General features: G+C 37.0%; 1 protein-coding gene across 1 annotated transcript in view; it reads left to right on the top strand.

Annotated features, from left to right (window-relative positions):
- Window positions 1-26243, top strand: part of bin3 (bridging integrator 3) — a 263662-nt gene that overhangs the window by 151409 nt on the left and 86010 nt on the right. The window contains exons 5-6 of the mRNA XM_039769607.1: window positions 7057-7193; window positions 12992-13032. Of these exons, the coding sequence (XP_039625541.1) occupies window positions 7057-7193; window positions 12992-13032 (178 nt within the window). The remainder of the gene's footprint in view (window positions 1-7056; window positions 7194-12991; window positions 13033-26243) is intronic.

Here is a 26243-nt window from a genome sequence, read left to right on the forward strand (position 1 = left end):
GATTAAAGAAGTTTTTCAGCCAGTGCATGATCAGGGCAGTGAATAGCATAGTAGATACGGCTACTGCTTTACATCTCCAGAGTTCTGATTTAATATCCCAGCCAAAGTAAAGTTTATATGGTTTGTAGTACTTCCTATGATCATGAGGATGTGCTTTTCATCCCACATTTATTTGAAATTTAATTAGCAGCTGTTAACTGGTCCTTTGTGAATCTGAGTGTTTCAGTAAACACACTCAATTATGGACTGTCATTTTATATGTAGATTCTTTCTCGTTAATGCCAATGCAGCCAGGATAAACTTTGGCTTCCAAGACTCAGTTTTGGAGCAGCTTTCAGACAGTGGACAGATGTATAAATAATCAGGGAGCCCAAGAAAAGAAGATTTAAACATTATATACTTGTATATATGTATGTATATATAGCATTATATCTTTAGGGAAGTAAACATTAAGAATAGAAAAAAAGAAACAAGTTGTTGGTATCTGAAAAATAAACGATGCAAATTACTGTATAGGTGAATATAGGAAGCTTTTTAATATCATTCTAGACAATTTAAAGAAGAATGGGAAGGATTGAAGAATTATAAAAGGGTGGCTTAAAATGAGACCTAAAAGACAGCTATCATGAATGATAAGAAATGTAAACTAAGGTGACTCATGTCCAGCAGTCAAACCATAAGCAAAGTGCCGCAACCGCCAGATTAAATTGATGCCTTGTACTAGCTGTCACATAGAACACCCATTCTGATGGTGAAAACATGATACTTTTTTCTTCCCTAAGAATGCAAGTGCATTGTATATTTCTTCTTGGCCAGTGAAAGATAAAAAAAAAAAATGTTTTTCTCTTGAATAGCTAAGAAACATTTTTAGAATTTTCAGGTTACTTTGTGTATGTATTATTATTATTCCAGGTTTCTCAGTAAAGTGCAGTGAGTTTGTTCTTTATTTATATCTAAAAAGAACCTCTGGCCACAGTGTGGTTACATTTAAGCAAAGCCTAGACTTTGGGTAAAGGCCTATTAAAAGCAAGCCAACATTCAGTCCCATAAATAGAGAGAGAACGTCACTAGTGTATTGCAGCTGTTTAGCCTCAGAAGACGCCGGTCATAAAGTCAGTAGGCACATCTGCTGAACAGTGTTTCCGGTTTGGAGTAAGATGTAGTTTCAGCTGCTGCTGATACTTGATTATTTCACACTGTTCTAGGCCAAAATTTCACTTTGTTGCACAGTATTTGAAAAGCTTCTAACTACCAGAAGCAGGACCAAAAATTTTAATTGACACTCATTAGTTTACTAGTAAAAGCTCTGTTTTGTTGTTCTGCTCTCAGGGCATTGAAGTATTTAGTTCTTTCCAGTTAGAGAATTTATATTTCACTTTTATCAAATGTTCCAAAAATCAAACATGATTAGTGTTAGCAATATTACTTTTTATAATGCTACATCAGTCTCTTACTATATTTGGCATTTAATTACATTTTTAAGTGGAAACTAATACAGTTAGCATTTATGCTTTGCTGTCCATTTAGTATTCAGGTGTATTCCTCTGTCATATATCTTCCACCAGGTGAACTCCTTATATTTTTAATTTTGAAATCCAACTTACCTCTTGCATGTTTTTGACTTTAGCTGATTAAAATGGTATTTTCAAATACAATTCCTACTCGGTAGCATTCAGTGTTGATATTGTCTTAACCTATTGAAAATGGTCTTCTTTTTCTTCATCTTGAGCTGTACGATTAGGTTGCTTAATATTTTTGAGCATTGGATTGCAAAGTAGTATATGTCTGATATTGTTCTGTGCACATGTGCAGCACAGTCTATAATTATCTGTTTCCATGCAACTTGTAAGAGGTGCTGTAAAGCACCATCTTCCCTTGCTCACCAGTTTTGACTTTGTCTTTTGCCAAAAGCTTATTGGACTACAATTTGTACCTACTGTTTGAACAGTCTCAGTATCACTGTAAATTCTTATTCGTTATAAGTAGCTTGTCTCATGACAATCCACAATATACTACTTGCTCACTGTCTTTTCTTGCTCAGCTGGATGAACCATAACCTGCTAGAAAAGTGGTGATATGTTCTACTTTAAATCAGAGAAAGTTCAATTCACATCAGATTGAACAATATATTTTTCAACCTTTTACAGTCCTACTCCTAACTAACAATCTTTAAAATCTTTAAAGCATTCATTTTACCATGCTTAATCACTGCAAGCCAGCTAACCATTGTATTTCTGCCTGGTTTCCTCTTACTATATTATTCTTCCTTTCTTGTGTTAGGCAAGGTGGATTTGAATATGACTGCTAGATGGAGATCTTATTATATAATTGTGTTTGGCTTGATACGTTTTATATATATTTTGATCATTTGAAACCAGTAGAGTTTTGTGTATGTTTTACGATTTATACTGCTCATAATACCTCTTATTTTACTAATTAAGGTTTTTAAATTAGTTCTAGAGGAAACGGTGTTTGTTTAGGCAGCAATACTACCTTCACTGTCCTCCACATATTAGCTGGTATTCCTAAGATTATTTGCAGTACCTCTGCTTCATCTTTGAACTTGAGTGCAAATTGTAATTTGACCTTTCTTTTCCTTAGACAGGTATAGAACTTTGAATAATTTCTCATCAGATTGCTTAATCTCATTACCTATGAGGTTATCAAATTATATGACTAAGAATTACATTGGGTAACTGATTACATGATTCCTTCTTCACTTTTTATTGCTGTTTCAAATCAGTTTGCTGAAAACTGTATCGTGATGTCATCTCATTTTGGCAGCCAATCATTGTTGAGCAATAATAATTATAATTGCATAATAAAAATGGCACTGCATGAAGGTAAGAAAACAACATCCAGCAGATAGCTGTGCTGTCTACAACATTAGAAAAGTGTGTGTTCCATTTTTTACACAGTCCAAAACCCTTGTTTTCCTTCTTTCCTTGAAGGCCCCTTTGTTATTCACTGTTGTGCTGTTCACTCATGTGTGCATTATAGTTCTGCGTGAGTGCTCTTGGTCTCTGTGTCTGTTTGTGTGTCATGAAAAACATGCCTGGACTGAAAATCAGGTGAAAAATCTTGTATTGTGGTATCGGCTTTAGTACTTCAACAGTAGCCTTTTTACTCTTCCTGTTTAACTTTTCTGTGTATACCAAATTCTAATATTGTCATATTCTGGTGGCTAAATATAATTTCTTTTACCAATTATTTTGAAGGATTTTATGGTGTCTCTTCTGTAAATAGATGGATTTTATCATCTCTGACAGACCAGACCTCCTATATGAAAGTTGTTTATTCCTTTATATTTTCTATTATAAGACATTACAAAAAATATTTTTAGCCATGAACACTTTCCTGTTATTGACAGTTCTATAGATTACATCTAGGCTTCTATGCCTTCTAGCTGAAGAAGCAGATTCAAAAGTCACTCAAGCCAAGGCAATCATGTCATTTCTCTCTGGGTTGAGTGAATTCAGTATGGAACAATAAGGAACAGCTGTTACTATACCTAGGCACAACTAAAACTGAATGAATCAAGCAGAGATACATGTTATTATATTTAGGATTAACAGTTATGCAAAGAAATCTGCAAAAGTGAGAGTGCATGCATCCATAGGCAAGTCAATGCAGAAGATTCAAAAGTAATCAAAACTGTTTTCATGGAACTTTACGTTTTCTACAGTAAGCATCAGTTCTTTTTATGGATGTGTTTTATGTTTCACTATCAGAAAGACATTTGTTTTTTCAGAATGCAGTTTATGAATTGCCTAGCTGTATTCCTTCCTGTTTGGGAAGGGGGCAATGGGACTGAGAGTTTGATCTCTCATTTCCTTAAAATAATGCCTTATAACATGAAAAACCTCATCAAAGGTTTAAACTGTCATTTTCTTAATTCTAATAAGCAGAACACATCTGCTTAGCAGTCATTGTTACTCAGTAATGAGCACCATGTTCTGGCTTCAAACCACCCATTTCTGATTGAACCAAACCAATCCAGGAAGTGGGTTTGACAGTGAAGAAGCAAGCTGAGACTGCTACTTTTGTAATGGTTCTCTAGCACAATAAACACTTTTGATGAGCTCCGAGAGACGATTTTTGCAAGTAACTGAAAATGACCTTTTAAATCTTTTTATAGCTTTATGTATTTATTGTTCCTTAACTAAAAATGAGGTTTAAAATGATATACACGGCTCATAATTCAGTTTCATATTCTATATTCATTATTCTGTAATTCAGAAGGACCAAAAGTCTGAATTTAAACTCACACTTCTATTTTTTGGCTGGGATGCTGTTTTGGTTTTAGGGTTTCTACATGTAATATGGGCTTTAATATAATGTACTGCTAAATGTTATAGTACATAAAATAATTTGTGCATCTCACATGTTTAACTCTTTCAGGGCTGATGTCAACTTTTGTCAAAATTAAGGAGTAGAGGACGGTAATCGGTTGTAAACTACAACAAAACTTGCCCTTACATTTTAGTTCAACTCGTTGCTAGAAGGAAAGTTGCATAGCTTTGTTGATTTAACCTCGATTCCCTATGCATGCATGAGTAGCGAAGAACAAACAACCTTTAAAATGGCACTGACAACTGCCAAGAGACTAAAGCGAATGTGCAAAGCAAAATACTCCATGGACATTTTACATAATTTTGTTGAATAGGACTCTGACTTTTCTGACTCCAAGTTTGATGCAAGTGATCTGGAGATGGAGATCAAAAAAACGAAAGTGAGGTACCAGCATCATCTGATCGGTCCCCAGGTGATCGTGGTGCTGAACACTTTAATGTAGCGGATGTGCCCACAGCAGTGTTTGCCTGGGAGGACCACCACTTATGATGACAAGAGGTACAAACCAGATTGTGTCACACAGACCGCCACCACCACTCACCTGCTGTGAGAAGACAGCCAGGCAGCTGCCCACCATGCATTCCTGCTGATCATCGAGGTGCCACCAATGCAGCCACTGCCGCCAGAGGTGCGCAACATTCTCCAACAGCAGCCACAGCACATAGCAACTGACATTTTATGTTGACTTGTGTGTGAAGCCATTGCTTTGTGTGCTTTTCAGAAAACTGAGTTCTTTAGAAAAAATTATTCAGCCCTCAAAGAGTTAAATCTGACAGTTCTGGTAACTAAATAGTAAAATATATTCCATCACAAGTCAAATTAAACTGTTAAACTTTTCTAAATCTAGCCTTACCCTACACCCTGTTATGTTCTTCTGTCAGAGTGTATAATAACCCTTTTTTCTGCTTAAATTCCCAGTGCTGGATTTATGCAGCAGTGGCCACAGAGTTTAGACATTTTAATAATTTAGAAGATGCACTCCCATAATGTTGTGTGCAATGTGCTGCAGAGGTTAGGGATTGTCACAGCCTTTTACATAATGAAGTTGTTGGAAAAGGCACTGTATAAATAAAATGTATTATATCTTTAATAGGGGGCTTACCTCCTGCTCGCTTTGCTTGCAAAACCCTCTTTTCTGCGCTACGCACCAGTCACTTTGGTTCTCTGCCACTCGTGTTGTGAAGAGGGGGCTGAACGCATCCCAAGGAGACACAGTCACTCCTCTGAAACCCCCTCTTAAATGGTGATACAATGGGAAACAAATAGTGTTTTTTTTAATAAATAACCTCCTCTTTGCTCGATCAGCTGCTGGCTTGCTGTTGCTGCCATGTCATGTGATCTGCATCTGGTGCGACGCTTTGAACATTTAAAAGCCTGTACAGCAGCTGTCTTTGTCATCTACTCTTTGTCTTTATTTCCGGCCCCGGGTGTGGTTAAATCTCTTGACAAAAAGTCTTGTCTCGCGGGATGTTAATTCATGATATTTTTTAGTTTATTATTTAAAAACAGAATAAGAATCTGAAAATCTAACATCACATTAAAATTTGATAAATTCTAAGAAGAATAATACCAAACATATATATGTAGGTTTTAAAATAAGCCCAATTTCAAGTGTGACAAAAAAATGGCATAAAAATGTCACATACAGTAAAGTCGTTGCACAAAATCGTTGCACTTTTAGGCTTAGGATGTTTTATAGTAGATTTAAACAGCCAATATTGTATACTAGCTAAGATACTGAATTGTATATCACAAAAACTGTAATTCCTGCCTTTGCCTCACCGTGTGACCCCTTAACTTGCTTGTGCTCCAGTTGTTTTAAATGTCTGTAAACATTTATAAGGTATTCTGATCTTTTAAGTCCCTTTGACTAAAGATAGCAGCCAAAACATACAATAATAATATCTACATAGTAAAATAAATGTTAATGTTTAATAAAACATACAAAGTTATCAACATTATGATAAACAGAAATTTTGGAGTAGGGGAGTGTCAATGACTTTTAAAATTGCTCACAATAATTATCTCAAGAAGTTATGTTATGCATTCTTAAAAAAGGGGGTTGAAGTTAACAGATAGTCTTGAACCAAAAAGGGCTGATTTTCAAGTAACACACTGTAATTAAAGTGGTTAAGTAAATAACAAAAATCAATTAGACCTAGGCTGATTAAAGTAATGGCCTTGAGTTTTCTGCTCCTGTCAAGGTGTTTATGCTTTTGATCAGCCAAATTTGTTAAACTTTCTAATCTTAGGACTATGTAGGTGTGTAACTGATTCATTTGTTTTAAAATATCTGTGCTCTTGAAATACTGAAGGTCACAGAATCCAGAAAACCTTTTAAAATCGTATTGTACCTGTATTATCCTGCTTGGGATTTTTTTTTACTGCTGATGTTGCTCACTATTGCTCATATTTATTTGTCATTTAATTTTTAAACTTTGTATACATTAATGGTTGGATAGAACAATGGGCATTGGAAACACCCTTTTTAAGGATGGAAACATTTTTCCTTGGTTATCAATGGTGATATTTGAATGCCAAACTTATATAATTGTCAGGAGAGGCCTTTTTCAGCAAAAGAAGATACTTTCTTACATTTTAAAGGTAATGTGTTATCAGCCAATCAAAACCCTTAATTAAAACCATAGTTCTGAGAGTGTCTTTAGCATGAATGGCATAATTGTCATTTTGCTTTGGTTATAGCTATGTCAAAAGCAGCAGTGAAAATATCTTCTGACCTGCTATCCAACCCACTGTGTGAGCAAGACCCTCAATTCTTGAAGTCTATGACAGCTCTGGACACAGCCATGCGCAGAATGGATGCCTTTAATCAAGAAAAGGTAAGGTTTTAATCAGGAAATAAAGCTAATGTGCATTTTCTTGCTGTAACTCTCAGTATAATGCTTAGTAGTTGATTTGTTTCTTTTCACACTTAAATTAATATGTGTATATTTCAGTCATTTTGTCTTACTCAAATTACCACTTCCTTGCTGTGTTACAAGCTGAATGGTCATTTTTATGTCATAGCTTATTATAAAAGTATTTAAAAAATCTTGACACTTAACGATTGTTAAAAATTGATACAATGTATGGCACAACAGTGAGACATCTTTTAGAGGATTTTTTTTTATCATTTGAACCTGGTGATACATTTTCTAGTTACTTGTTTAATCCACACACAACACTATCACCACCACACACAACTGTTTTTTTAAAAAAAGCATTTTCTAGTGCATCTGCCTCATGAAGGGACACAACTGTAAGACCATGTTAACAGATGGTGTGTTACCTGTACAGTTGTACCTGGCATAAGGGTGTTTGGTGCACTACTTATCTTCTTTTGGAGTGTCCAGCAGTGTGATTACTGTTTTGTTCACGTCTGGTCTTGGAATCATCTTTATTAGTTGTTCAGTTATAGTACAGCACAGAGATTAGACCTAGACATAACTGATGATGGGATAAAAAAAAACACAAATTAGAACCATATTTATTTTGAAAGAAACAAATAAGCAAACAAGCAAGAAAACAAACTTTTTTGTCCCCAGGTAAAATTTAGCTTTTTACAGTAGCTCAATAAATACATGATTACAAACCCCTCTCAAATAGACACTAGAATGAAGTAAACAAAGAAAACATCTGACTTGGCAGTCACACTGAGGTGCCCCAGCAACATTCCTTGATACACTTCTGAAGAATAATTTGTTGGCTGAAAATACTCATTGTGTCAGAGAGAGGATGTGCAGCATTGTTCATAATGACACTCGGTTTAGTTTTCATTCTCTACTTTGCCACTGCCTCCAGGGAATTGAGTGTATATCCCTTAACTAAACTTGCCCTTTAAGTTAGTTTGTTGGTTTGGCAAGCCTCTTTTGAAGTGATGTTACTGTCCCAGCATAGTGCAGCATAGAAAATTGCACTAGCCATTACAGTTGTCGAACATGTAAAGGATGTTGCTACTCACACTATGAAAAAGAGTTTGCAATGCCCTTACTTATATAGTTCCTCTGTATTATGACACTACTCCACCCTGCCATTAATATGGACACCCAAGTCCATGTATTTTCATCACACTCTTTATGGTGTGAATCAACTAAAATATATGTACTATATGTTACAAAACCAATGCAATTTACATTTCACATATTATTCTGCTTAAAAAGGCACATATGAAAGAAACAAATATCATATAATGTATGTTTGTGTGTGTATATAGATATATATATATATATATATATATATATATATATATACACATATATATGTAACTAAATATGATGTATTTGGATTTTTATGGCTTATATTTTAACAATTAATCACCTCTTGCCACATAACTTTTGTATTAATTCCTTTACTCATGGTTTTATTGCTTTTAAAAATGTATCTTTTTTCTAGTATTTGTCTTCAGTTATATATAAGTATCTCTGTCACCTTCTATACAGTACAATAAAATACAATTTATTTTTGTATAGCCCAAATCACACAAGGAGTGCCGCAATGGGCTTTAACAGGCCCTGCCTCTTGACAGCCCCCCAGGCTTGACTCTCTAAGAAGACAAGGAACAACTCCCAAAAAAACCCCAGTAGGGAAAAAATGGAAGAAACCTTCTACCTTCTCCTCTTTCACCAGCATGTCTCCTTGCATCTCATTTGCCCAACCACAGAGACACAAGTTTGCAAAAAAAAAAAAAATATATAATTTATTTATTGAGCCTCTGTGCAAAGTCAAATTCTCCCCTTAGGAAGTTTTAAATTAAGATGGAGGTGTAGCTGATGAGCCTCAGGAGGAAATGGGAGAAGATGTGGTTGTTGATGGTGCTGGGTGATATTAAAGAATGTTTCTTCCAACAAAGGATGCATGGGGACCATGGAAAGTGTAGGAAAAAGATTTGGGGCAACCAGCTAAAACCTAGAAAGTGCCTGTTAAACTGATTCTGATGATGTTTTAACTAACAGCTGTGCTGCTTCAGTAACTTTTATATATTTCACAGCTTCTGTTGCCAGTTATACCTCATAAAAAATAGAATACCACTACAGTAATCCCTCTTCGATCGCGGGGGTTGCGTAACAGAACCCCCCGCGATAGGTGAAAATCCGCAAAGTAAAAACCATATGTTTGTATGGTTATTTTTATATACTTTAAGCCCTTAGAAACTCTCCCACACTGTTTATAAATATTCTCTGCACAGTTATACTGTAAACCCTCGTTTATCGCGGTTAATCCGCTCCAGACAGATAAATGAATTTCCACGAAGTAGGATTCTTTATTTATAAATCTAATATTTTTGCAGTTAGAGCATAGAAAACCTGTTTACAACCTTCTAAATACTTTTTTTAACATTATTAGAGCGTTCTAGATATGAAATAACACCCTTTAGTCAAAAGTATAAACTGTGCTCCATGACAAGACAGAGATGACAGTTCTTTCTCACAATTAAAAGAATGCCAACATATCTTCCTCTTCAAAGGAGTGCGCGTCAGGAGTAGAGAATGTCAGAGAGAAAGAGAAAAGTAAACAATCAAAAATCAATAGGGATGTTGGTCTTTTAAGTATGCGAAGCACTGTGATAAAGCGGCCGCAATGAAGGTATCAATGTAAAGGTAGTCTTTCAGCATTTTTTAGAGGAGCGCCGTATCTCCTAAGCAAACAGCCCGTCTGCTCACACCCCCTCCGTCAGGAGAAGAGAATGTCAGAGAGAGTGAGAGAGACAGAGAAAAGCAAACAATCAAAAATCAGTACGGGCTGTTAGAACTTTTAAGTGTGCAAAGCACTGCACGGGAAGCATATCGTATATCATTGAGGAGTTTTATTTAATACGTAATACGTGCTCTGATTGGGAAGGTTCTCAGCCATCCGCCAATAGCGTCCCTTGTATGAAATCAACTGGGCAAACAAACTGAGGAAGCATGTACTATAAATTAAAAGACCCATTGTCCGCAGAAATCCGTGAACCAGCGAAAAATCCGTAATATATATTTAGATATGCTTACGTTTAAAATCTGCGATGGAGTGAAGCCGCGAAAGTCGAAGCGCGATATGGCAAGGGATCACTGTATATGAGGATTCCTGTCATTCTTAATGCAAAGCAGGCCTATTAAAGAGGAATTCCCTTCTCTGTCCCGAACTGCAATGATGACCAGCACTCCTTGTACCGGGACAGGCACTAATGATCGTGTTTCCCCATATTTGCTTTGCTCTTCCTTGTGATCAAAAGCACCACTTTGGATTTCTCATAAATCTTTTTGAGAGCATCTGTTACAATGCTCTCTAAATTTTATGGAAAAATGTTTTCAACTAATATTCTTTGTGATAAGTTTATATTTTTTATTTCTGTTGTAAGAAACAATATCCCAAGTTAATATTCTTGTTGCTGTTAGTGAATTGTTCATTTGAGATCACAAGTTACTTTTGATATAGACACACAATTCTGTAATTTGCTGAATGCTTTTATTTACAGTACCTGAGTGTTTAAATAGCATGTGTGGGAAATGATTGGCCTGTATGCACTCCTAAATTTTTCCACATCCTGTTGTTGTTTTTAAAATACATACTATGGGTGTAATTTTTACAAAATTTATTCCTGTAAAACTATCTGGCTTTTAGTGTGAAGTGCAGAAAGTTCAGATTAGCATCTTTTATCTATTCTTCTGTGTATTTATCTTTAACCACTCTCCTTTAATAAGCTTGGAAAAACTGAAGGATATTTTAATTTCAAGATTTGTCTGCTTCTCTGTATTTCTGTGTCTTCGTCTTTTTATATTGTCTATTCTGCCTTTTATTTTTAGTGTTCGTTTAAACATCCTTGTTCTTTTTACTTATACTCATATAATGGGTGAATACATGCTCAGATCTGAATGGGTTAGTCTGCCTTAAAATATTTCTAGTGAATTTAAACCTAAATTAAAAATATTCTAATTTCCTTTTAATTTTAACCGTCATTACACATTTTTGTGGTTCTGCTTTGGGGGATGTTGATATGAGATTAGTATTCTTTTATTTGTTATATTTTTGAATATTTTCATTAATTTTTTTTTTGGCTGCAGTGGTCATTATAAGAATGACAGCTGCATGTTATACATTGCAATTTGTGTTAGTATGACACCCAAGTGCTGTAAGTTGTGACTGAAATGAATGGTCTTTAGTGTGATTCATGTTTTAGCAGTAGGAGGCTGCAAATGTCTCTGTTGATCTGAGAAAGTGAGACACTTTTAAAGTGGGGGCGGGGGCTGGTGACAGTTTATGATGTCAGTGTTTTTTTATTTACTTTTTAAGAAAATGTAAGGAGCGATATAGTGTTTTAATGTTAGAATTACCTGAATGTAATCTAATAATGTGGTAGGTTAATTGCTTAAAATTGTTACTGTGTCTTTTCTGAATGCATAGAAATATACAGTGGAAATGGAAAGATCCAGAAAAAAATTCCTTTTTCAATTATTGTCGTGGGTGGGGGAAATAGACGGGAGTGGCTCTTCGATAGCCTGCTTCTCTTTTACTTTTGCCTTTGCCAGAAACCACAAATAGCTCTGTTTGAACAGTATTTTTTACTGAGTGCTAGGATGTCTGTATTTGTAAATTGTCTTTTTTGTGTGTTTTTTGCCCCTTATCAAGCAAATTGATCCCATGGGGGCTATGTGGTAGTGCTAGTCTCTAAAAGAGCAAAAGAGCAAGGGTGTGTGTGTGTAAGTTGGTTCTGCAGTGGACTGTCTTCTTATCCAGAGTTGGTCCCTGCCTTTTGCTTGATTTTTCTTGGATACACTTTGATTCCTTAAAACCCTGCTATTGATAAATCAAGTTTAGAAAATAGATATATACTTGAAATTTTGGAACAGGCTCAGGTGTGAATGTGGTTAGATTTGTTGTTTTTGCGTGAGAAGAATCTGCCATCTGAAAACACTTCATCATAAACAGAGAGCTTTTTAGCACCACACCCCAGGAATTAAAATTGCATAAAGCAAGCATACTTTGCATTTCTCTTTTTATACATGTTTTTATTTTTTGACAATATTCTTAAAGCTAAGAGATGCAGAATTTTGCAAATGAGTTTTGAAATTATGTTTATTTTATAATGGGCAGTGTATATGTTAATATTTAAATGGATTTACAGAATGTTGTGTGTTCTCTGCATCATTAAAAAGCATTTAAAATGCTTGCTCAGTGTGTGTGATACATGTACAACTTCCCTGTCATCTAAAGTAACAACATGTTTGAGGGGATTAAGCAAGTAATAGTGCTTATAGTATTGACAATCATAAAGTCTGATATGTGCAAATAAGTCTTGTAACCAGAAAACTTCACTGTACCCTACAGAGTGAAAGTAATGGATATTATTCAGTTTAGCAAGAGCTAATACATGCTAAATTTATTAAAACAAATTCTAAGGTTTGGAATTAATTTTAATTCATGACTGGCATTAAGAAACCTATCATCAAATAGCATCATTGAGTTGAAACATTCTAGTATGAGGCTGAGAATATTTCCTGACATAAAAACAGGTTGAATTCACTACCCGCCGACACTCTAGCTAACCTGACTTAGTCTGAGTACTTCTGCTTTAGTGAAGGTCCAAATGCTTATTTTATATTTTATATAGCCTTCACTATTTTGTTTTGCCAGTCTGAAATTCTGATTTGTTCCATAACAGGTTAACCAGATACAGAAAACGGTCATTGAGCCTCTCAAAAAGTAAGTGCCATCTTTATGTTTTGTTTTCAATTACACCTTCCAGTAGTGAAGAGTATCAAATGAATAGTATGCGTTGGGATTAATGCTATCCAGTGTTTTTTTTTTAAAATAAAATTAGTCATTTAAATTAACTATTTAAATAGTGAAATGTTAGATAAACTGCTTACTTGCTGTCACATGATAGTAATTTACCTCCCTACTTCTGTTTAACATTACATTGTCATTTTAATTTTATAGCATTAACTGACAAGAAGAAGCTGATCGGTGGCATATTTTTTTGGGAGCCATCCACAAAGTCCTAGTATTTAATTGCTTTTACAGTGCTACTCAATTTGTTTTATTCATCTTTGTCTTTTAACGCTTTTTCTGTATAGGTGAATAGTTATATTGTGCACTTGGTTGAAAAAAATATTTTACACCTTTTTCTATCTTACACTCTTTACCTTTATTCTTTCTTGAAGTCTCTGTGTTTTGAAAAATAACCAGTAGATGCTGCTGTATGCATTTTTTCATTTCTTCCTGAGTTTTGTTAATGATTTGTGAATATTTATAAAGACATGTATATTGGCATAGTCATTGAAGTTGAGCAACCAAGAATTTCACTTCATAATTTATATGTGACAAATAAAATTTGATTAAAATTTGCTCTATAATGGCAGGAGAGCAGGGCACTTGAACATTATACTTTTAGTTCACATGAAAGAGTGATCTAGCAACTGATGGTTGAATAACAGAAGACCAATGTCTATGCCACAGTTTACAGTGCCTTCACTTTTTATGCATTTGGTATGTTGCAGCCTTATGCTTAAAGCATTTAAATTCATTTTCACCCTCATCAAGCAAAGCACAATACCCCAGAATGACAAGGCAAAGCAAAGATTTTAGATATTTTTGAAAGTTTTTTGAAATTGAAAATCTGAAATACAAGAACATTTTTGGGACATCCAAGTGTTTTTGTTTTTTTTTTTTAGTGAAACTCAATGATCTGTCTTATTTTAAAGAAAATCTATGGCTGGAAGGCACATATGATTATAAAGCATAACTCTTAATTACAATGATTACACTGTTGAAAACATGTAACATCTAAAATATTTTGTATTTAAGTATATTTTGTAGATTTTTATGGTATACTAGCCACATGACCTGTTGAAGATAATAGAATAAATTTTAAAATATTTACTATCTCTTGCCCTAACTATACCATTTAAGCCTTTCCTTGGTATCCACATTTGTCTGAACCACTCTTGATGGCAGTCCTTCTTTTGAGAATGCTCCCATAATTTCAGGGTGCCTTGCACTCCTCCTGTCCACTTTTATACTTCCTATCATTACCAGATTTGTATTACCTGGTAGCGACATGTGCTTCCTTATCTTTATTTCTCCTCGTATGTCTCATGCTTGCTTTTTGTCTTTTGATCATGTTACCCAAGATGAACTGACCAATCATAATACTCACAGGGACTGGACATGCACATAGACCTTAGTGTTTCATTATATAGTAGATATTTAAAGAGTTTTTGTGGCCTATTACCATCTAAAGATACACTATACATTTTTCTTTATCTTTATCTATGTATATATATATAAAAGTCAATGTGTGTATGTATGTATGTTCCAGCATCACGTCCGAACGGCTGTAGCGATTTTCATGAAACTTGGTACACATGTTTCTCAATGGTCGACTAAAAATACTGCAGGTTGAAATGGGTGATCTTATGGTCTTGTATGCATGTTATCATTCAGTTGACACTCGGAACGACCACCAGAGTGCGACCTGGAGGTGACTGCCAGCATTCTTTGTTTGAGCACCAGTGCGCCCTTGTTGCTTTTAAAATTTAATAGAATTTCGCATGCAAGTGTGTGTGTCTGTCCGACCCGGAAGTGAGACATAGAGTCAGGGTGAGGGCTCCAGCTCTGAGGATACGCAAGAGAGGCTGGCACACTGGCAAAATGAAACCTCCTAAGAAAGACATAAACGATGCGAGCATGTCGGCACCATAAATCCTCATAGCAGAGAGATGCCCGGAGTAGTTCTGAAGATTGTAGTACTTTCTATAATCCGGCTTACCTTACACAGTTAGTGTATAGCAGGCGACTGCCAGCATTCTTTATGTTTAAGCACCTCAGTACCCCTGTTGCTTTTCAGATTAAATAGAATTGGCCGGTTCTGAGCATCAACTGAATGATAACATACATACAAGACCTCAAGACAAAGACATTAGTGAGTCTTTATTGTTTGTTAATTTTTTTTTTATTTTTAAAGTTGTGTGTTTTTCAATTATGTTTTTTTCTCAAACAATTAAAAAAAACCTTTATTTTCCTTCCAGGCAACGTTAAGGTATTTCAGCTAGTTTTATATAAAACTCCCATATCCTCTTTAATCACAGACTCAAATCATAACAGAGTTGCCCTGTATGTCCATTATCTTAGGTTTAATCTTTGAGATTGCATCTGTATGCTCTTTACAGTGGTAATGTTTGAGAATTTCTGAAATATGCATCAGTTCTTTTACAGTCATAAGCAGAATTGCAATGAGCCAGCCAACAAGTTGTTACATTTCTGATAAGAACAATAAACAATTACAGTTCTGTCAAAATCAATAGTATTCAATTAGGTCACTTTTTGTTTAATATGTTGTTCTAATATCTTTGTTAACAAAATGTTTTTGCACACAGCACATATTTACTATGCTTATTAAAAGCAAGATATGCGGCAACTGGTCATTTTAAATTTGCATATTCTAGTGTATAATGAAATTCGGCCAAAGTTTTTTTGATTAAACACAGGAACAATCCTGTCAATCTCCACAGTTTTTTTCAGGTAATATGGCATGTCATTGTGTCAGTATGGAAAGAGACTTAAAACACTTAGAATAAGTTGTCTTTGTAATGAATAGATATGTTTACTGTATACTGACAATTTGCATCACGCTATTTTTCAGGAGCAAAAAATATGTGTAAATGAATATGCTATTATTTTGTTTGTACTTTAAAAATGTGCGTAAAGCAGAAGCCAGTTGTCTACTTTGTTTACATACAGAAGACGGCACAGCAGGTAGTAGAATATTATTTTTAGAGATCATTTGAAAAAGGGCATGCACGGTTTTGATTCTGTGTTACAGCTTCTGTTAAAGATATTTCCAGTGCCTAACCTCTGGGGAGGGGTAAGGAAGAGGAAGCAATATCTTTGCTCCTTGGAATACAAGGATAATAATATCTATGAAGTCTGCCACTCCCTCTGTTTCTCCAGGGAAGTTTATGTGTGTTTTCTCTCTCTCTCTCTCTCTCTTTCTCTCTCTCACACACACACACACACACACACATACTGTCTTGCCTGCTGAAGCTCTTGCTTGTTTTTTGGTCACTTGGTTGCGACAGGATGGAATGGTTCTAATTTCCTCTTTCCTGGTGGGTGGCGGATGGACGTGTAGGCAGGTTCTGGGGATGGCAACATTCTTAGGCACCATCCCAAAATCTTAAAATATTGGTTAGAGAGGGCTCTCCCAGGGTTGCACTTGATGACACATATAGACAAGTGCCAGATTCTTGGAAAATTAGGACACCAGAAGTGGAGCTGTGCTTCTGATCAGTTCAAACAATAGTTGCATACACATGAGTTGTAACATACTGTCCAGTAAAATTAGACTTGGCTGGATAGTGTCAGGAAAGACTTTCACCCTGATGTTTGTTTTGGACAGTGTAGATGTAACAAGGAAGGCATTAACATGATTGGGAAAAGATTTGTGAAGGTACTGACTTTTTTTTTTTCTCTCCAATTAATTTGTCTTTTTTCTTTCGTTTTTGTATGATCACTTGCAGTGTTTGTTTTAACAAAGTAATAAGATAACTCGCCACTGGGTTAATTGTATTTGCAAAATATACATGACAGCTCGTGACCCAGAAAAATATGGTAAAATATCTTTCGGTCACTCTTTTACCTACCCATTGTGAAAGAGTGGCAGTTAGTATTAGGCCTGGTCTAGTGAAGCAGCCAGAATAAAAATATACCTAATTCTCATTTATACCTAAATTGAATGCTGTACAAAATGTTAGAGCTGGAAAACTATGTGGGTGTGGAGACAATGAGAACAGTGAGACATCAGAAAAACTGAGATAAGATCCTCGTCCAAGTTTTTTGGGGAGGGATCCGTTTGTGAAAATAAATAGAGAAAACATGCGTATGTAGATATTTACTCACCCACAGATAAAGAAGCAAAAAAAAAAAAAGTTAAACACTGGCAAACTTCTGGTCCAGACATGCAGATGAGACCTACACCCTGACAAACAGACAGGAGGGGGTAGTCATATATTCACACAAGAAGACAGGGGAGGGAATCTAGGCATATGGAAATGTTCTTTTATTTATATTTTCCACTACAAACCAGTTATACACTATGTGTTGCCAATTATGAAGCAGGCATTTTTGTTTGTCTTAACTAGGCTCTAATTTGGTATTACAACAATGGATACTGGTGACTTTTTTTTTTTTTTTAGTAAGTGTTTCAGAAAACCAAAGGGTTGGCAGTAAGTTGGTTCCCTGGCTAAAATATTTTACCATTGTATTAGATTATTACATTTTTGTCCATTCCTGTTCCTGTATATATGAAAATGCCCCAGCATATCAACTGTCTTTATTTTAAATAAAACCTTCTTTTAAACTAAGGACCATACTGTATATATAGTTGTGCTCATACGTTTACATAGAAACTTGGCAGAAGTTGTAAAATACTGGCCGTTGTTTCGAAAATATAAGCAATCATGCAGGAAGCTTTCTTTTTAATTAGGGAGTGTGCTCAGACGAAGCAAATTATTATCATATAAATGTGTGTACCCTTTTTAACACTAGAACCCCTGAAGCTTACGAAAAAAAACTTGTAATCCCGGGCCATTTTAAATTCCTTTGTACCTCTCCATCAGCGTTTTTTGTTTTGTAAATGTGTTGATCAGCCCAAGTAGCCTGCTGTCCCATTCCCCCAGCTCCCCAAATGACAGAGCTCAATTTGGGCAAAATGTTCTCCCAGCTCAAGCCAAGGCTTCTTACCTGCGTGTGATGTGCCTGGAGTTGTATAGGGTAAATAATACAGTATATCTTTATTTCGAATACATTTATTTCATGTGTGTTCAGTGTCTGCAAAGATCTGGGTAAGTGTAAGATGAAAGGAAATGTGAGGCAAGAAATGCTGAACACATACATAAAGCAGAAATGCTCCGCATTTTGTGTGGTGAGCTGCTATTATTATCTATACTAATAAAAGGCAAAGCCCTCACTGACTGACTCACTCATCACTAATTCTCCAACTTCCCATGTAGGTAGAAGGCTGAAATCTGGCAGGCTTATTCCTTACAGCTTACTTACAAAAGTTAGGCAGGTTTCATTTCAAAATTCTACGCATAACAGTCATAACTGGAACTTACTTACGTACATATATACGGCCATAGCCTGCAGCTCAGTCGCCGTGTGAGGCAGAGTTGCGTCCCTCATCGTCATGCCTCCCATGTAATTGAGTGCCTGCCCATATAAGGCCGTCCGTCAGCAGCAATCCAATAGACACGCTGCCACTAAATATTCGCGGGTGAAGGACTGTGCTTATGCAAACGAAGATGAGATGGTCAGGGATAGAATAGTGTTTGGCACAAACTCGGCGAAAGTGCGAGAGAAACATTTAAGTGCTGAGTCTTAGCTAACATTAAATAAAGCCGTGGACATCGCAAAATCGCATCGCATGACATGGCACAAGCACAGCTGAGAACCTTCGATGCATGTACTCCGAGCGGCTCACGTGAAATTACTGTGAACACAGTACGCAGAAAACAAGCAAGAGCTCCAAAGTGCTGAACAAAAACCCATTACACAATTGAGAAGGCAGCAAAAGAATATGAAGCGAATGACGCATACAAGCATATTCATAATTGCAGCTACTGCGGAAACAAAGCACGGTGTAAACCTTAAGTTTAAATTAAGTTCATAGACAGGCTGCAGCTGGCGTTTGTCATACCTACGACGAATACGATATTCGCGAGATACAAGTTTAATGAGAAAACGCATTGCCGGGTCTGAGCTAACATTAAATAAAGCCATGGACATTGCAAGATAGCACAAGCACAGCTGAAAACCTTCGATGCATGTACTCCGAGCGGCTCAAGTGAACTGACTTTGCAGGACTGGGAAAGGTAAATCCGTGCATGCAGTCGGTGATGTCTCAGATAAAGAAGAATACGAGCTGTTTATTGATGCAGTAAGACTGGAACAACCCTCTGAATCTGAACAAGCCTTTGTAGACATATCAATAGGAAAGCAAGGTGTAAAGCTTAAGTTTAAATTAAGTTCATAGACACGCTGCCGCTAAATATTCGCAGGCAAATCCACAACTTAATACCGGGAATGCCTGTTAAACATCTTAGATTCATGAGTACCGATTTGGGTAGTGAACACTTCGATGAATGAAACCTGTTATCTTTACAACGGTTGACAAACACAGAATATAACTTGAACATAACACATCCTCCAAATACGAATCTGATTGAAAGAAATAATGATAATCAAATCCTTGATGACAGCAACACTCATAACAGTAACAAAACAATTACATTGACAATCATGTTATGTTATTTTTAAAATGTTTCCTTTTCTTTTTCATAACTTCTTTAACACACTACTTCTCCGCTGCGAAGCACGGGTATTTTGCTAGTTACTAAAATATAATAAGAACATACGTTTCATTTGAGTCTGTAACACCTCGTGTAAATTTTGGCTACTTGTAAAAGTTAGTGCTTTTTTTTATTATTTAGTTTTATTCTGTTAGTGACATTCATGTGGTACAACAAAATTGCCTCTCCCTCTCTGAGTTGATGCTGTTTATCTCCATTCACAAGAGCAGCAATGACCACAGTTGCTGCTGTGGTTGATGCCTGCTCAGAATTTTTTGTTGTACTGGCAATCAAAGATACAATGTCCTGTGACTACTATCAGACTGGACAAAGGCAGGACTATAACAACAGGCAGCTTCTTCACAGCACTTTCGCTGGCTAATAGACAACTCTGGTTGGCACCATAAAGTACAATGGGACTTCCACCTGCAACTATTGTCATTTTAGTATACAAGCAATTCGCCACGCTAGTGTTTAGATCTGGCAGTGTCATGCTGATGGAGTATGCGCCCAAAAGAAGTCTGTCTGCATTTTCAGTAGCATGCACCATAACACGGAGTACATGCAAGATCAGAAAAAAAAAAAGTTCAAATTGCATAGCGTTTTCAAATAGTGACGTTTTCATGTATAAATGTGTGTGTCCATGCAAAAGAGAGGCAGTATCATACCGACGGTGTATGCGCCCAAAAAGAATAAACCTTTGATTTCACTCTGTAACAGCTGGTGTAAAGTTTTGCTACCTATAAAAGATATTGTTGAAGGCATATAAGCAGACACACAAATGCTGGTGAACCATGTCTTCTTGGTATCTTGTTGTCACTTGAATTTTGTGTTATTCAGTTTTATTCTTGAATACTGTAAAAGCTCACTTGTTTCGTTATACCTTTGGGAAAATGTTTATATTATATTACAGTAACCACTTGAATGAGATTGAATCTGTCAAAATTTTAATGTTTTGTTCCCCGAGCCACTTAGTCATCACTTTTGCCTTATGGCATGGTGCTCCATCATGCTGGAAAAGGCATTGTTCGTCACCAAACTGTTCTTGGGTGGTTGGGAGAAGTTGCTCTCGGAGGATGTTTTGGACCTTAATAGCACTGAGAACTTGTGGTCAATGCTCAATAGGCGTGTGGACAAACAAAACCCCACAAATTCTGACAAACTCCAAGCATTGATTATGCAAGAATGGTATGCCATTAGTCAGGGCAAATTGCAGAGGTCTTGAAAAAGAAGGGCCAACGCATTGACTCTTTCCATAAACTTAATGTAATTGTCAGTAAAAGCCTTTGAAACTTATGAATTGCTTGTAATTATACTTCAGTATGCCATAGAAACATCTGACAAAAAAAATCTAAAAAAAAAAAAAAAAGCAGCAGACTTTGTGAAAACTGATATTTGTGTCATTCTCAAAACATTTGACCATGACTGTACAATTAATTTAAATGGAAAACATTTAAGGAGTCCTTGACCCATTTTTGTTCAGATAACACTGAAATATATAAAAATTGACAATTAGTTTAACATTAGCCATCAAAACAAATACTAATAATATATTTCACTTCATTAAATGCTGTTTAATAAACCTATTATCGACTAAGTTTCACATTCACAAGAATAGCCTTTTAATCATTTTTGGGCTTTTCCAACTACAGTAATCCCTCACTATATCGCGCTTCGACTTTCGCGGCTTCACTCTATCGCGGATTTTAAATGTAAGCATATCTAAATATATATCACGGATTTTTCGCTGGTTCGCGGATTTCTGCAGAAAGACAGACTTAAAAGCACACGTATTGATTTTTTGATTGTTTGCTTTTCTTTGCGAGCGCTCTCTCTCTGAGATTCTCTGCTCCTGAAGAGAAGATATATTTGCATTCTTTTAATTGTGAGAAAGAACTGTCATCTCTGTCTTGTCATGGAGCACAGTTTAAACTTTTGACTAAAGGGTGTCTAGAGGGCTCTAATAATGTTAACAGTGTGGGAGAGTTTGTAAGGGCTTAAAATATACAAATAACTATACAAACATATGGTTTCTACTTCGCGGATTTTCATCTATCGGGGGGGGGTTCTGGAACGCAACCCTCGCGATGGAGGAGGGATTACTGTATTTCACATAGTTTGGAACTATTTTTTTTTTTTTTTAAATCAGTTTGGAATCCGTATATTCCACGTCCCAAGAACCAGTTTCTGTAGCCGAGGATCAGACCACCAAGGTCCCCGCCTCCGGCCACCACCCAACTCACACTGCACCCGACCTCCTTGGCCCCTCCCATAGGTGGTGAGCCCATGCGAAGGAGGACCCACGTTACCTCTTCGGGTTGTGCCTGGCCGAGCCCCATGGGTGTAGGTCCGGCCACCAGGCGCTCGCCATCGAGCCCCACCCCCAGGCCTGGCTCCAGAGGGGGGCCCCGGTGACCCGCATCCGGGCAAGGGAAAACGTTGTCCACAGTTTTTATTCTTCATTGGAGGTTTGGAACCGTTCTTTGTCTCATCCCTCACCTAGGACCAGTTTGCCTTGGGTGGCCCTACCAGGGGTATAAAGCCCCGGACAACATAGCTCCTAGGATCATTGGGACACGCAAACCCCTCCACCACGATAAGGTGACGGTAAGTCGAGCCCGTTTCCAGTGAGAGTTGGACTCCGCCAGGGCTGCCCTTTGTCACCGATTCTGTTCACTTTTATGGACAGAATTTCTAGGCGCAGCCAGGGTGTTGAAGGGGTCCGGTTTGGTGGACTCAGGATTGGGTCACTGCTTTTTGCAGATGATGTTGTCCTGTTTGCTTCATCAGGCCGTGATCGCAGCTGAGTGTGAAGCGGCTGGGATGAGAATCAGCACCTCCTAATCCGAGACCATGGTCCTCAGCCGGAAAAGGGTGCCCTCTCAGGGTTGGGGGGGGAGATCCTGCCCCAAGTCGAGGAGTTTAAGTATCTCGGGATCTTGTTCACGAGTGAGGGAAGAATGGATCGTGAGATTGACAGGCGGATCGGTGCGGCATCCGCAGTGATGCGGGCTCTGCATCGGTCTGTCGTGGTGAAAAAAGAGCTGAGCCGTAAGGCAAAGCTCTCAATTTACCAGTCGATCTACGTTCCTACCCTCACCTATGGTCTTGAGCTATGGGTAGTGACCGAAAGAACGAGATCGCGAATACAAGCAGCTGAAATGAGTTTCCTCCGCAGGGTGTCTGGGCTTTCCCTTAAGGATAGGGTGAAGAGCTCAGTCATCCGGGAGGGGCTCAGAGTAGAGCCGCTGCTCCTCCGCATCGAGAGGAGTCAGATGAGGTTGCTCGGGCATCTGATCAGGATGCCTCCTGGACGCTTCCCTGGTGGGGTGTTCCGGGCACGTCCAACCGGGAGGAGGCCCCGGGGAAGACCCAGGACACGCTGGAGGGACTATGTCTCCCTGCTGGCCTGGGAACACCTTGGGATTCTCCCGGAAGAGCTGGAAGAAGTGGCTGGGGAGAGGGAAGTCTGAGCTTCTCTGCTTAAGCTGCTACCCCCACGACCCAACCTTGGATAAGCGGAAGAGGATGGATGGATGGATGGAATCCGTATACTCCACTTAGAATAAGGCAAGATGACATTTGGGCAGCACATATCAATGTACACCTTGCTACATCCTTTAGGTCCAGCTCCATCCATTTCAGTATGCTGCTGCTAGTACAGTCTCTGAATGCATGAGCAGCTGTCTGAATGACTGAGATTGTGCATCAGCAACGTCTAGATCCGCCCCAAACACACTTTTTTCCTTGGAATCACTGTGAAGATGATTGAGGGTTGACATTCGTGGCATGGGTTAGAAATCCAACCTAGGCTCAGTCTTGATATATGCAAAACTTTAGCTTCATTGGGGTTCATAAAGCAAAAAAGGGTACTAAAAGACTTTCTTTGTATATACAGATTTTCCTAAAGTGGGGTAAGCATGCACATGTAATTAAAATAAAAATAATCACCTATTTTAATAGAACGCTGGGCCAGCATGAGTCACTGGTACCATTTCATTGCACTTTGGCATAGGTTATACAGGCATCTGAAACCATATTGGTTGGATTTTAAAGCATTCTTCTAATTAGTTATTGTTTTAAATGATAAGTTGTAAAGCTTGAGATTTGTTGACTGACACATTCATAGGATTGCAGTATGATCAGTTATGTAAGGGAATCTTGAGAACTAAACCATATATAGACAATGCACCAAAAACCATAACATAACAGCCAGAAAACGTCACTGTAGAGCACAATTGTTATTTTAGTGTTTGCCACACGTGAATTTTTCTTTTGTTTAGAAGAAAGTAAAGAATGTCTCAGTAGATCATGATACTGTTTATATAATGTACTATTAAATAATAAGAATTTAATTGTCACGAACAGACTGTAGTATTTCTCTTCTGGAAGTTTCTGGCTGGCTGTTACAGACCAAGGGTCTTCTTCAGCATTAGACTGACAGTTGAAGGCAAAGTGATCCAGACCGGCTTAACATTGCATTAACATTATAGTCAGGGAGGTTAAACATTATTTCATTATTAAGATTTTTTTTTTTTGCCTTTTCCTCCCTTTTTAAAATACTTTAGCCACTCTTCCACATTTAATAAAAATGCATTGATTTGTCTTTAACATTGAATCTCTTCAGAAATATTGCCCAACAATCAGTCCTCTGTCCATACCACTAGGATATTTTCTTTGAGTCAGCAACAGTAGGTCCACTCAGCATTTTTGTAGATATTGGGCGTGAGAGGGTGGTAATTTCTTTATTATCCTAATTACCATGCATTGAATTTTCTGCTTTCATTTTCTTTCATAATCTTCAATTGCTTTCTTTTCTTTCTGTTTTTTGTCATTTATAAAGTATGTGCAGAATTTAAACTTCCTAGTACTTTGTGCAAAGTGACTGTGTGGATTTTTTGAAAGTATTAAAACAGTTACTTAAATATCTCAGATGCCCTAATGTATATTTTTTGGCAAGTATGCAGCTTTTTTTCTCCTTTATGAAGGCTTATTTTGAAATGTTGATGATTTCCCACAGATTAATAAACTAGAATATAAGGGCTCCTGTAATGTTTTTAAGAATTTAAAATATTTTAGTTTTTACTGTTCAGTTGGGCATCTGGGTTTTTTCTAGATCAACATGTTCAGAATATAGCAAATATGTGGTACGACACGTGTGTGGGCTGTCACAGTATGGTTTACTGTTTGATAATGGGGTAGCTATTGAAAGTGGTTTTGGCTCACTGACTCTGGAGATTGAACTTGATCATTATGTTTTATGCAAATCATTTTATTAGGTTCAAACCACACATTTTATTATGAAGAACACTATATATATTTTTAATTAATGTATGTAAAACTGTACTAAAAATGCAGACCACAAGGACTAAACAACTATTGTAGGATTTAATAAAAAAGTGCATTATCGAAGTATAAGATGCACGGCAAAACTGATGTCTTCTTATCTTATCCCCAGGAGGGCAAATTTGTTGGAATTTTTCACTATAGTCTGTCATCTTGAGACTAATATTATACTGTTGTTATTTATTTAACCAGTGTCTTGCATTATTTTTGTATTTGCCATTCTGCCACATACTATACTAATAAACCTTGAATATATTTTGTCCCTTTAGCAAGCAAACATAAAGATTCATTTGATAATTTGTAAATGTTACTCTCATGTATGCCTTAGTCTCTATTATATAAAAACAATCCTGCGACGAGACAAAACTTTTTGGAAGATCTTTTCAAGTACCGTGGGACGAGATTTTTTTCATTAGATTGTTTCAAGTCACACCCTCCTCTCAACCATATTCAAACACGCACACGGTCCACTCACATCTCATTTGTATGAATGCTTTTGACAGACAAATTTCCTGCTCTCTCAGCTTTTATAAATTTTTATGTTTTCCTCACTTTAAGTTCCCAATTAAAGAAGATGTATTATGTCCAAATCTTATTGATGAATTTCATCCCGAAGGGATATCAACAGAAAAAATGAGTACACGGGCAATACCGTGGTTGGTGATATTAACTTCCTGTTTGTGGCACATTAGTATATGTTAGGGGGAAAACTGTTCAAGATGGGTGGTGACCATGGTGGCCATTTTGAAGTCGGCCATTTTGGATCCAACTTTTGTTTTTTCAATAGGAAGAGGGTCATGTGACACATCAAACTTAATGGGAATTTCACAAGAAAAACAATGTTGTGCTTGGTTTTAACGTAACTTTATTCTTTCATGAGTTATTTACAAGTTTCTGACCACTTATAAAATGTGTTCAATGTGCTGCCCATTGTGTTGGATTGTCAATGCAACCCTCTTCTCCCACTCTTCACATACTGATAGCAACACCGCAGGAGAAATGCTAGCACAGGCTTCCAGTATCCGTAGTTTCAGGTGCTGCACATCTCGTATCTTCACAGCATAGACAATTGCCTTCAGATGACCCCAAAGATAAAAGTCTAAGGGGGTCAGATCCGGAGACCTTGGGGGCCATTCAACTGGCCCACGATGACCAATCCACTTTCCAGGAAACTGTTCATCTAGGAATGCTCGGACCTGACACCCATAATGTGGTGGT

This window comes from Polypterus senegalus, chromosome 11, assembly GCF_016835505.1.
Source record: "Polypterus senegalus isolate Bchr_013 chromosome 11, ASM1683550v1, whole genome shotgun sequence".
Classification (NCBI taxonomy): domain Eukaryota; kingdom Metazoa; phylum Chordata; class Cladistia; order Polypteriformes; family Polypteridae; genus Polypterus; species Polypterus senegalus.